Source organism: Emys orbicularis, chromosome 25 (assembly GCF_028017835.1).
Source record: "Emys orbicularis isolate rEmyOrb1 chromosome 25, rEmyOrb1.hap1, whole genome shotgun sequence".
Lineage (NCBI taxonomy): Eukaryota > Metazoa > Chordata > Testudines > Emydidae > Emys > Emys orbicularis.
Window position 1 is genome coordinate 2,562,961 of NC_088707.1, and position 14,292 is coordinate 2,577,252.

Genomic DNA, 14,292 nt, shown 5'->3' on the forward strand with positions numbered 1-14,292 from the left:
AAAATGATGGTATAATATGTCACAAATATTTCTCTGTAAACTCTTCCCCATCCATACTTATTATTGGTGTCTAAGTGCTGGTATTGCTTTCTGCTCAATCTTAGTGATTTTCTATAGAAAATCATGTTTTTGTTCTTTTCTTTCTCTTTCGTGACAACTGACAGAAAGAGAAATATAATGAGATTAAAGGAATCTTTCTACTGGTTCTCTCAGGTATATTACTACAAGAACAGCCACAAATAATAAAGGAGATTAATATTAGAATGAGAAAAAAACTATGTATGAGCGATTAAAATGAAAGATACTTTTCTGTGCTCAGTTGCACATGGTGAAACATTATAATGAAAGCTTAGCTCTACTCCACCCATATCCCTTATTAGTAGAACAAATATCTGGAGGGTGATATATTTTCACATGAATGGACAATATGGATTTGCACATATCATTTAGTATGGTCAGGAGATGTTAAGCTGGGAAAAAAAGAAAAAGATGAAATGCTTTGCTTGAGGAGGTGTGGACTGTACAACTGAAACACCCATTTCTTTCTGTATATAAAGGCTAAAAGTGCTCTCTGAGCTACCCTGCTCTGCTTCATCTACTTGTTACACTAGATCAGGGCAACTTGAACACAATGGCTCTTTCTGTGCGTACAGGGGGAGGATCTCGGCAATTTTCGTCCCGGAGTGGTCTTAGTGGGGGATCTGTAAGAATATCTAGTTCCAGTGGTGCAGGAGGCTTTGGTGGGGGATCTGCTGGAGGCTTTGGTGTTGCTTCTCTGCTTGGTTCGAGTTCTGGCTTTGGTGGAGGTTTTGGGAGTAGTAGCTTGGGGGGAGGCTTGGGTGGTAGCTTTGGTGGCAGCTCAGTTGGTGGCTTTGGAGGTGGCTTTGGTGGAGGTTTAGGAGGCGGCTTTGGTAGCAGCTCAGGCGCTGGTTTTGGAGGTGGCTTTGGTGCTGGCAGTGGTGGTGATGGTGGCCTTCTCTCTGGCACGGAAAAGGAAACCATGCAGAACCTGAATGACCGTCTGGCTGCCTACTTAAACAAAGTACATTCTCTGGAGGAGGGTAATACTGACCTGGAGCATAAAATCCGTGAGTGGTATGAGAAAAATGGTCCTGGTGCTGGTGGCCCTGGAGCTGGCCATGATTATAGTAAATATTACCCAATAATTGAAGACCTTAGGAATAAGGTAAAAAAAATCACCTGTTTCATTTTTTTACAATCTAAATTCACCTAATATTGTCCGAGGTGAAAATTACAATAATTCTTTTGAGAAACTAACAGCAAATTTTCTCTATGATACTGTTATTTGTAATGATCATCTATCATATTGTGCTGATACTAAGAACATTTTTGTTGTAGTGCAGATAAAGCAAATGTATTGAAATTGTGTAGCGAAATTCCTTTTGATGATGTTAACTCACCTGGCCTCATTTGAATTAAAGAGAAGGTAGAGATAAAATTAACTAATACTAACTCAGATTATTACTTTTCTTCTTGATAGTTAAAAAAAAGTTTTCATGTTAATACCCTTCATACTTCTTTCACCTCATACATTCTTTCATCCTATTCATTCTGCAATAAAGAGACTATCTGAAAAGCTACTTTAGAGCCCATGAGCCAGATATTCACTGGCATAAATTGGTTGCTTATTTACATTAGGCGAGAATCTGGTCCTAAATATTTTAGTTATATATTCTACAAGAGTCTAATGAATGTCCCTTGCATTATTATATTACTAAATACATTGAACAGTAAGTCTATCAGGTTATAGAATCACCCTTGGGCATCCTGCTTGTCTTTCCAGATAATTAATGCCACTATTGATAATGCCAGGATCGTTTTGCAGATTGATAATGCCAGACTGGCTGCTGATGACTTCAGACTGAAGTAAGCAGAGAGTACTATTATGAAACCCATTATAAATGTTTTATTTAAAAATTCCAAATCAATTCAGCGATTTTCAGATATTTCTCTTAGAAAATGTAAATGAAACATTCTTGTACAATTTAATAACATTCATAATCATAATACATTGGTTTTGAAGTGGTAGTAAAAGATGTAACCATCTAGTAAAAAACAGTTATGTTATTTTTATTTGTATGGGTTACACTGATCCCATTTATGGTACAAAAACCTGGTTTATGATTTCTTTTAAGATATGAGAATGAAGCAGCCCTTCGCCAGAGTGTGGAGGCTGATATCAACGGTCTGCGTAGAGTTCTGGATGAGCTGACTTTGACCAGAGCTGATCTAGAGATGCAGATAGAAAGCCTGAATGAGGAGCTGGCTTACCTCAAGAAGAACCATGAGGAGGTAGACAGATTTTTTGCTTCAGTATTGTAGTTTTCTCATAAATTGATTAATAGTAAAACTCAAAATGTACTAGAAAAAAGGAGATGAGATGTGCAATGTCAGTCTTTTCTCTGATTTTTTTTTTATCCTGAGAAAGAGCTCTCTTTGTTGTTGGGTTTTTGTTTGTTTGTTTGTCTTCAGTTCAATCAAGGAATTGGGGGAGAGAGAGACACAGAAAGAGGCAGACAAAGAGACAAACTGTGAGCGTTTAATGGTGCTAGTATTACTGGTTTTCTCAGATTCACCTCCAGTAATATAATAGACAATTTTCCCAATAATATATGCTTTGTATAAGGCCTCTCTGTGTAGGGACAACAGATAGCTGTATCTTTGCCACACCCATCTTGGCCTAACTACTTTATTGAAAAAGGATTAAGTCGGCTTGGATCTGCCATGTAAGAATGGAAAAAGCTTACGACTGCATCTTTTGATTACTTTTCTGGGCTTTAAAAAAACATCAGGTGCAAAAGCCCTTTAAAATGCACCAGCATGTTACATTCTGTTTAGTTTTGGTTTTGCAAAGTTCAATTATTTACCTTTTGCCTTTGGGTTTTCTTTCCAGCTGCTCCTGAGTTTCTGGGTTTATTCTGGAAATGTACAGGACACTGAACTGTCAGCATATTTGCTTCCACTAGTATGCAACACATTTTTAACTCTTGCTATCACTTCATCACAACAGCTCTTCTTAGTTTTTTGTCAGTCTATTCAGTGATGAATGAAATGAAACTGGTTTGCAAGATCTTTTCATATTCTTTTACAAAGTATCATGAAAATCAGCCAGATGTATTATTTTGATACAATGGATGTTTACATGCATTTTCAACAGATGTGGCAAAACTGTATGAAATATAAAATAATGTACGAAAAAATATCTTTCCCACTAAGGATAAGTTTTCTCTCAAGTTGAAAGCTAATACCGAAATGAACCAGAGGAACCAGTGAAGTCAATTAAACTAGTACCCTATCTTTCCTTCAGTGATTTTTTACTAATAGCCTAGGACACTGGGTGGGGAAGAGATGACTTCTCTGTAATTTAGAAATGTCCACAAAAGATGTAAAAATTGAAATGGCAAGATTGTAGATATGAATTGCTGAGGTTGCTGTGATACAGTGAAAAGATATTCATATTTAAAACAGGGTAAATTTAACAGTACAGATAGTGGTAGATTAGTTTAGACTAGGAAGGTTTAATATTGAATTAAAGTGATCTTGAATCATACACTTTTCTTTATACATAATTTAGAGCTGATCATTTTGTTCATTATTATACTGAAACAGTTTTATTTCCTTTTATCCTTCTAGGAACTTCAAGGATTCCAAGGTAATGCCACTGGCCAAGTCAGTGTTGAAATGGATGCTGCTCCAGGAATTGATCTGACCAAGCTTCTGAATGACATGAGAGGACAGTATGAAGTCATTGCTGAACAGAACCGTAAAGAGGCTGAAGCATGGTTCAATGAAAAAGTAAACATCTTACAGCTAACAAATTCAGCCAAACATAGTTAAATATAGGAAAAACATTTGTAGTAGCTGAATTACATTCTATTTTTCCTTGATATTTCAGAGCATGGAACTGAAAAGGGAAATCTCCACCAACACTGAACAGCTTCAATCAGGAAAAAGTGAAATCACAGATCTAAGACGCATTCTTCAGGGCTTGGAAATTGAACTACAGTCTCAACTTGCCATGGTATGCTCACAGACAGCTGCTACTCGGAGTAGCTTTTCCAATTTCAGATATACTGCTATTTAAGATTAACATTTAATTATTCCAGGGAACTCTGTGTTCTTTTTAGTCCATAAACTCCAGTAATATCTGGAATACCTGAATTGCAAGTAATGCATTATAAAACAAATACATTGTTATGACTGGGTACAGCAAAAAACAGGATTACATATTAAATAAGAAGCCAAAGCAGGAATTCTACAAATTAATATTTCATTCTAAGAAGAAAATTTTTAAATATTTCACTATACACAATGAGAAAGAATACCACTTCTCTCCATTATTTTAGCCCACTTTTCTTCCTAATTATTAAATTGTTTTCTTCTCCCCATTCATAGACTACACTTAATCAGTAACATATCTTTTTATGCAGAAAAAATCCCTTGAAGACACATTGGCAGAAACAGAAGCAAGTTACTGTGCTCAACTCTCACAAATACAGCTTCAGATTGGGAATCTGGAGTCCCAGCTTTTCCAGGTCAGGGCTGATATGGAGCGCCAGAATGCAGAGTATCAGCAACTCCTGGACATCAAGACCCGGCTGGAAATGGAGATTGAGACCTACCGTCGCCTGCTAGATGGGGAGTTTGGGTAAGTAAAGAACTGAAATTGAAAACTCCCTTTTTACTCATTCCCCATGGTGAATTTCACAAGCTTTCAATGTGAATTCCAAGGAAGTAGGGAATGGTGCAGACTGGTGGTCCGCAAACCAACACATATTTCAACAATACATTCGTTGGTTGTAAAAGATCCTGTAATGATTAAAGTTATAGCTCTTTTTAAATATAGAAACCACTTAAGGAGAATCAGCAATTCTATCCTATATTTAAGTCACTCCTTGAATGTGACTGGAGTTAGTGTGTGTTAGCCTGAATTAGAGATACATGGAATTTCAGGGCTTAACTAAGATATGACAGAATTAAACCTGTGTAAAAGTAACGAGACTGTTCACACAAAATTAATTTTGTTTTGGGCCATTTCATGCCAGAAATTTTGTTTTTCATGGAGTTCCTGCAAAATTACCAGAACAATGACTTAAGAAAATGTTGAAGTAGATGTAGTCATATATGTTTTTGAAGTTAAATAAATTGTCCTTTTCAACTAATAAAGGGGTCGGCAACGTTCGGCATGCGGCTCGCCAGGGTAAGCACATCGCTCGCCCGCGCCGCTTCTCGCCGCCCCCATTGGCCCGGGACGGCGAACCGCGGCGAGTGGGGGCCGCGATCGGCCGAACCTGCCACGTCAGCAGGTAAATAAAACTAGCCCGGCCCGCCAGGGTGCTTACCCTGGCGAGCCGCGTGCCGAACGTTGCCAACCCCTGAACTAATACGTTTGGTAGCCTGGTAAGAATTGACCTGGCAGTGTTGCAATCGTACTGACTATTCGAAGCAGGATAATATAATGATTTTTGTTTAAGTAAAGTTCTTACCCATGATGCTGATGATTTCAGTATTTTAAAAAAGAAGAAGAAATCAGAGAGAACTTATTCCTGACTCATCCAGGATTTAAAAAAAAAACAAAAAAAAACTTGCTGCTCTATATTCCTGATCCTGACAACTATTGTGTGACATTGTGTATCTGTGATTTCTTTGCAGAAATGGATTTGCTGGGGGACAAGTAGGTTCATTTGAAAGTTCATCCTTGACAGGTTCCATATCACAAACACAATCACTGGATTCTTCTAATGGTGAGTTGAGTCTCCTGGGATAACATTTATTTTTGCAAGTGCCCATTGACCCTGAGCATTTAACTTCAACTGATGATTAGATTTGTGTGTATATACTACTAAGTACTGTGAACTGTAGATGTAAAATTGTCGTTAATGTTTGTATGGGGGAGGAAATACCCAGTTAAAATGATTTTATAAAACAATTGCTGTAACTAAATTAGTAAATGCCATTCTGTTCCACTACACCGTAAAGTTCATCATGACAAGAAACTTTAATCTTTAATTTTAAAAGGATTAAGGACATAACTAGTTATCTGTTTGTATAATTCTGCTTTATAACTTTAATTGATGGAGTCTGATGTCAATGTCAGTGTCAACGTACGAAGATTCAGCAAACACACACATATATGCGAGGTCAGACCAATGTGAGAACCACAAACACAGTTATATGTGGGACAGAAAAGCCTGTTCTTGACTATTTCTAGCTGTTGTATCCTTGCTTTTTTCATATTTTTCTTTTTATTTTATTTTATTTTATCATATTTCATATTATTCACCATGTTTTTCATATAAGCTGTTAATGTGTCTTGCTTCAAAGTGGTGAACGGCAACATGACAAATCTGCTGTCATCTTGCTCTGGCACGGACTGTTGCTTCCTAGTTGCTGGGGTCATCCCAACATGCTTTCAAGTTTGAGTTCAGTATGTCCTTATATTGTTTGTACTGGCCACCATGAGAATGGATGCCTTGCTTTAGCTGACTATAAAATATGGCATTGGCTTTTCTCGAGTTGGCCATATGAACGAAATGCCTAGTCCAAAGCAGCTGAACTGAGTGTGCTTTGAATGACAGACATCCAACAATGATTAAGGAATTTGATATTGGGAATCCTGTCATACCATTTGACCCTGCAAACAGACCAAAGACAGAGCATATGTAATTGATCTAGTTTCTTAATGTGTTGACACCATGTCTCATAAGCATATGAAAGCATTGTAAGCACAGTTGCCCAACAGACATTTAGCTTAGTGCTTATTTTGACATCCCTGTCATTCCTTAGGCAGCATTCCAAATTCCATTCTGCATTTGGAGGGGTTTTTTAATAACATTAATACTTTCATAAACTAACTCTTTTTTATTAATGTTTAGATCCAACCAAAACCAGAAAGATCAAAACAATTGTTGAGGAGGTGGTGGATGGTAAAGTTGTCTCATCCCATGTAAAGGAAGTTGAAGAGAAGATGTAAGCAACAGCATGACACTGCAGAGGATCCAGTCATTAGATTGTTTCATTGACAAGCATCCCAATGAAGAGACATCACTTTGGATCTCTATTCTTTTGTCTGAAGCGATGAGTACATGTTGCCTTCTTTTTCTTTTGATTTTACTAGGATTCTTTTATACAAAACTAAAATAAATTTCTGAATCTCTGAAGTTTGGTAATGCAATCAACATTCTGTTTCAAATTATACTTGTCTTTATTACTTTTCAAAATTACTTTTATTACTTTCACCATTCAAAACCAGCTATTTTTATGTCATTAGTAAATACCTGAAAAAAACAGATTTCTAGTGTACACGTTAAATTTTCAGTTTATTATTATACAGTAGGCTTTTTATCTGTAATTTTGATAAGTGAATAATAAATATAATTACTCTGCTATTCTAAACCCCATATACAGTTTTTGACCAATAAAAAAGGAATAAACAAGCTTTTAAAATATGAGTACTCTTTGAGAGGTGCTATCATAACTTTAGAACTGTAGTTACTGACCATATACTTTTTTCAGTTCAGTACCTTGCTTTATCATACAATTTGTGTGTGTATGTTTGTAATTTTAATCCTCATTTAAGAAAGAGTGTTTGTACCTGAAACAAGAACATTACATTCAAGCACTGTTTAAGTTTGTGATCAAAGCAGTATTTGATGTTGCACAATTTAAATACCATACTCTGTAACAAACCGGAGTATCAAGATGCATTTATTATGAAATGCAAATACATTCTCTTGTTGCCTAATTTTTTTCCAACTGGAACCACCCAACACACTCTAGAGCACAAATGTTGTAGATTAGACTTTATTTTAAAACCTTAACCTAAACATAATAAAGGAAGCTTCCTACTAGTGATTTTACTACTGGGGCACTAAGAACATTTAGGGAAATAAATTCCATTAATCAGTCACAATTAATTCAACATAATGCTTCCAAATGAAGAACACGTATGACTTAGACTGTAAGTTTGCTGGAGTGGAACTGTTTTATTCTGTATTTTGTAAAGCATCATGAACATGTATTGTGGTGATATAAAATAATTATTATTACTCATAATTATTATTAATATGACTCAGCTGCTCCAATAGCCCAGAATACAGGGCACATTACACTAGGGGACTTCATAACAGCAGTCAGATTTCATGAACAACTGTAAATTTTACTGAATACCCTGAGTAGCACAACAGAAAACTGAGAAGCAATGTCAAAAGTGCCTTCATTAATGAATACACAAGCAACTATAATAGAGTATTTACCTATAGTGTTCTGCCTAAAAGTATGATCCAGAGTTAGCAATGAATGACATGATAATGACCAAGATACTATCACAGGGAACATTCTCTAAAAGCAGTGACTTGTCATGGTGTGGTGTGTTAAAGGATGGTGAGCATGACATAAATAGCTTGCCCCAATGCTGGGGCATGAGATGGGGACAGCCAGTGTATATGACATGGCATTCCCCATTTGCCAGCAATGGAGTTTCATGTTGGCAGAACCCACTCCACCTGAAATCAGAAAATGAGTGACTCATGAAGGGCAAAATTAGCCAAACCGTTACTGCCACAATGGAGAAAGACATTTAAAATAAACATTCTGTCTGCAGAATCAAGAACGCCCATGCTTGTACACTTACTGAAAATGAAGAGTGTTTGAGAGTAGATAGTCTATCTATCTATGTTTCAAAGTATAATATCATAACCAATTATCAGCCAGATTTTATTCTTCGATGCCATCTATTGGGGGTTCACAAAACAAACTTTTCAAATATGTTTCACTTTTTAATCACAACACTTAAGTAACTATTAAAAAGCATCTCAGCTGAAACAAAGGTATGAGACAGATTGTGTGCCACAGAACAGAATCTTACTTCTCAAATAGTCCCATTGATTTCAATGAAGCTATCTGAAAAGCATAGGTCTATCCAGATGAGGGTTCACAATCTGGTCTGAAAATGAACAAAAATCTTAAACTTGCATGCAAGGGGAGAGGAATCGGCAGTGACTTCAGTGATTTTACAGGTGTGTTCTATTGGATACCTTCACAGAACTATTATCCTTGCTACCTTTCTTCTTGATAAAGCAAAACTGACAGTATTCATTTACTAGAATATACTTCTCAGTGTCTGACCTCCCAAGTGAGCTGATAGATATTTCATGACAACTGCAGGGAAATGTTTTTTCATGATTCTTAGTATATAACAGAGCTGATGTTAATTTATTGTGAAATTTAACCCTGTGCACATGGTCATCACAAGACTTTAAGCAGAGGTGAAAGTAAGCCGGTCGGTGTACCGGCAAGAGCCTGTGCGCCATACCGGGGCGGATCGGCTTCCCCAGGCCCTTTAAACTGCCGCCAGAGCCCTGCTGCCAGAGCCCTGGGGAAGCGGCGGAGGGGCTCCGGCGGCGATTTAAAGGGCCCGGGGCACCTGCCGCAGCTACCGCCCTGGGCCCTTTAAATCATCCCCAGAGCCCTGGGGTAGCGGTGGCGGGGCTCTGGCGGCTATTTAAAGGATCTGGGGCTGCGGCAGCCGCTATCGCCCCAGCCCTTAAAATAGCCATCGGAGCCCCGCCGCCGCCTCCCCAGGGCTCCGGCAGCAGGGTTCCGGGGATGTTTTAAAGGACCTGCAGACGCTCCAGGTAAACAAAATGACAGTGTATTAGATATTCAATCCAATGATTCCATCGAGTTTAAAATCATCAAATTTTGGTGTAGACCCATTTATAAGCCGACCCCCGCTCTTTGATGAGTCACTTCTTTACCAAAAATATTCGGCTTATGAACGAGTATATACGGTACTTTGTTCTGTTTCTTACTTGAAACCACTTAAATCCTACTTTTTATTCTTAAAAAATCACTTTTTGTTTATTATTAAACCCAGAGTAAGTGATTAATACCTGGGGGAGCAAACACTGTGCATATCTCTCTATCAGTGTTATAGAGGGCGGACAATTTATGAGTTTACCCTGTATAAGCTTTATACAAAGTAAAATGGATTTATTTGGTGTTTGGATCCCATTGGAAGCTGGGTGTCTGGATGCTGGAGATAGGAAACCTGCTGAGAAGTTTTTGGTTAAAGTCTGCAGCTTTGGGGGTGTGGACCAGACCTGGGTCTGTGTTGCAGCAGGCTCGCGTGTCTGGCTCAACAAGGCAGGGTTCTGAAGTCCCAAGCTGGCAGGGAAAACGGGCTCAGAGGTAATTCCAGTACATCAGGGAACAGTCCCAAGGGGGTCTCTGTGACCGAACCGGTCACAATGTCAAACTCAGAAATAAACACTGGTCTTTTTAAAAACATTTCTCTGTATTTAGGAACACATTGACCAAGAAGTCAGAGATATCAGTCCAGATTTTCTGCTAAGTTGATTTTCCACTGGGAACGGCTCCAACTTGCACCTCCCTGGCAACAGTCTCTAAGGGCCAGATTTTCAAATATATTTTGGCACCTAAAAATACAGATTGGTGCCCAGTGAGATTTTTCAAAAGCACCTAATCAGGTTAGGTACCTAATTCTATTGATTTCAATGTTCCATAGGTGCTTAATCTTCTTAGGCCCTTTTGAAAATCTCACCAGGCATCTAGCTGCATCTTTGGGCACCTAAATACCTTTGAAAATCTGGTCCTAACACACTGTCAACCAGCTGTGCCGAGCCAGTGTGCTAGGCAGTAAGGCCAATGTCCTTCTCCAATCTGAATATATCCCCTGCAGGAACTATGGGGAAGATGATGTAGGATTGGGGAATCCCCATCAGGGGAGTTAGGACCAGATGTTATTCCATTTGCACCTTAGGAATGGCACAAAAGAGATGGAGTGGGAGTTACCATTTCCATGTTGCTGAGTCACTAGGAAAAAGAGTGAGACATGTCACGGGGATGATAATTCATAATTGGTTAACCATTGTTCTAGGATCATTTAAAAGACAGATTTGACTATCAGCATCACACCTTACCCTTGTGAACCTTTATTAGTCAAGCGTGGTGAAGCACTAGCCAAACCTACATTGGACAGAGAAGGGCAAAACCACGGAAGTATTCACTCCTTAACAGGATAAGAATAGTTGATGTGAATGACTAATCATTTAACAAAGCTTGTTTTTATGGGCCAAAAACCTGTTTTGTGTTTCAAGGTTTAGTAATGAGTATGTGTTCCAACATACAGAATATGATTTCAACAAAACAGGAGATTTAGCAAGTCAGTAGCTTTTACCAGGCTTGAACGGTAACTGGTTAAAATAACTTCACATTTTCTTGCAAAGATCATTAAGCAAATGCACAGTAAATGTAAAGCTCTATACAAATCTATTTTTTATTTAGCTATTGCCAAACTTCAGTCTTTTTTATTCAGGGCTGTGGAACACAGTTGAGATGAATTTCTTTTTAATGATTTTTCAAATAAAAAAATGAAGTCCAGGGAAGAGACATCAGGACCTAAAAAAAATGAGGTTAATTCACTTTTACCCTTACATGAACCTAGAAATTGCAATACCAAAATAGACCAATGGTCTACCTAGTCCGGTATCCTTTTCTGGTATGGCATATGCTGCCAAGAAAGATGTAAGCCCTCTCCCGCTCCTCTGCCCCCACTTCAACAACATTGCAGGACATTTTCTTTAAATCCACAACATAGGATCATATTATACTCTGAAGAAAAGAATAGCCATTAACATTTTTATCTTAATCTAGTGTAAGTGCAGATTCTATATGTCTTATTTGTTTTTTAATTTTACTAAGCTATTAAAACTTATGGCTGTGATATATATATATATATATGTTAATTATACTTCTTTAAAGAGGTACTTCCTTTTACCCATTTAAGCTAAATCCTACTCACCTTACTTATGTAAGCAAGCAATCTAACTTAAATTCCTAGTCAGTTCTAGTTAATAATCTGGGAGTTCATAAACAACCTTACAGCAAAGTTATTGGAACTACTCATGTTCCAATATTGGAACTACTCAGGTTTAAAGTTAAGCATGTGCTTATGTGCTTTGCTGAAATGTGGTCTCTAACAAAAGTAGCAGAAAAAATTGAGCTATGCGGAGAGACATTATTTAAAGTAAAATATTATCAATAACAGAAAACAGGACACAAAGCAGTTGTGGCTCAGTAATGTTATTTTTTCCATAAATGGCCTCTTTTCATGTTTTCATTCATGTTAAAGTGGCCTCTAAGAGGTTATAAAAATATATAGTGTCAGAATGAGTGTATTATTGTCCAACTAATGTCACAACTAGGGATTTATTAATATATTTCTACTGCAAAGGTCACAGTGCAGGAGAAGAAGCAGACTCCGCAGAAATGAAGATTACTAATGAAGTTCTTCGAGATGGCTCTGCAAATATAAACTTATGGGTATTGTGCCACCTACTGATGCCTAACAGCAGAACCTTCTCCAAGCAGTTTGTCAGAGCACTCATTTACCCCTTCTTCCCTCTCTGCCCAGTGGCTCAGAACATTCTGATGGCAAGGCTATATAAGGGGCACAGAGCCCTCCAGCATCTCAGTTTCTTCCACCACCAACCCACAGACAGAATAAAAGGACTCTGAGAAAGAGGGGATGGCTGGTGCTATTTTGAAGAACTCCGGTTACAAGTAAGTAACCTTCGTTTCTTCTTTGAGTGGCTCTGCATATTCCCACTTACGAATAGTTTGATAAGCAGTGCTGAAAATAAATTGGAGGAAACTGAACAGAACAGAGACTGAAGCACCACTCTACCAAATCTAGCATCAGCCCTTGAAGCCAAATAGAAAGCATAATGTGATAGTAAAAGTATATACAGAATTGCAGATAGCAGCCCTGCAAATTTATGGGGCTTGCTTAAGACAAGTAAAAGACATTGCTATAGCTCTAGTGGAATGAGGCTGTACCGTCGCAGGTGTTGGGATGGTGCCGAATTGGTGTGGCCATACTGAATGAATGGTGAGAACATGGCTTGACATGACTGAACTGCGAAAGAAGATTCTGGGAGCAGAATCCTTCTCTTAGCATCAGGCAGATGGTAGAGGTGAAACTGACTGGCTCCATGCTCTATGTATGATGAATACTTATCTTTGGGTCAGCAAATATGTCCACTTGAAAGCAAACAACATGTGTAGGACATCCTGAGTGGAGCATGGGCTGACCGGGGCATCTCAACCCTGTGAAGGACATCACGCAGGGGGATGAAGTGAATGATTGAAAAGGGAGTGAATGTGGGGTAATGTTCAGTTGGCACCACTCTGCAGTCTTCTCCTAAAGTATTAGGTAAAAATTAGTAGCTACACGCCTACTGGGCATGCTTTTAAGACATGTGACTCCTTTGAGGAAAAAGAATATAAAAATCAAGCAAATTAAATTACTGTTGGGGGAATTCCTTAATTGACGCGTGAAGACACTGCTAGAGAGAGTAGCCAAAACTCTGCTCCGTGGGCTCGAGTAGGACTGTGACCAGAGGGGTTTCCAGGCAGCCAAGGCCTTGCCTCGAGGGAATCCGAGACAGACCAGAGGGCTGAGGAGACCAGACCTGGAGAGAAGAAGTCGTCCATAGAATTGTTAACCATCTTCTCTGTTTGCCAAGCAGGAACTGTGTGAGGCTAGCATGGGGCCTGTTTGTGTATGTTTGTGAAAGAGAGGCTCGCTAAGAGGAATGTATAGCTCTTAGTGTATAGTTCTTTAATGTCTAACATAGGAGTTATGTGCTTAATGCAATCCTTTACCGCTTGTGTAATTCCTTCTCGAATAAACTGCAGTGTATGCAAGCTAATCACTGTGGACCTCTTTCACTGGTATGACAGTAATCTGCTCCGCTGGGAGCCATTAAAGATCCATTCAGGGGTAGTAGCCCCCTGGTGCCAACAGCAGGTACAGGAAATCTTGTTAATATGTAACATTCAACAATACATTATTTAATCCATTAAATCCAGAAGGAAAGCACCTGAGATGGACTGACTGTCCCTTCCTGCTCTCAACCAGAAGAGGCAACGCTTTTTGTTTACTCCTGGGGGAATTCTGTGCCACTGCGCACGTGCAGATTTCCCTGCTTCCCCGCAAAAAAATGACTTTCTGATGGGGAAGCAAAGGGAAGCCACAAGAGTGGTCATGCAATCGTCCCCAGCAGTATGTTTCGGGTGTCCAGGGCAGCCGGGAGAGAAGTAAATCACTGTGGGGCAGGAGGTGGGACTGTGGAAGACTTGGCTGATGCTAAGCTGCTAGTCCCAGCTGGGCTGGGAAGGATTGGACTTCCTCTTCTGCACGGCATCCGGGGTTGGGTCAGATCCACCCTCAGATTTCTCCCCCAG

General features: G+C 38.9%; 1 protein-coding gene across 1 annotated transcript; it reads left to right on the forward strand.

The window, feature by feature from the left end:
- Positions 1-613: 613 nt before the first annotated feature.
- On the forward strand, positions 614-6,994 carry LOC135894581 (keratin, type I cytoskeletal 12-like). Its single transcript, XM_065422707.1, has 8 exons — positions 614-1,186; positions 1,805-1,887; positions 2,157-2,313; positions 3,655-3,816; positions 3,917-4,042; positions 4,452-4,669; positions 5,674-5,765; positions 6,897-6,994. Exons 1-8 carry the CDS (start codon positions 632-634, stop codon positions 6,992-6,994), a joined length of 1,491 nt encoding a protein of 496 aa, XP_065278779.1. The 5' UTR covers positions 614-631.
- The last annotated feature ends 7,298 nt before the right edge of the window (positions 6,995-14,292 follow it).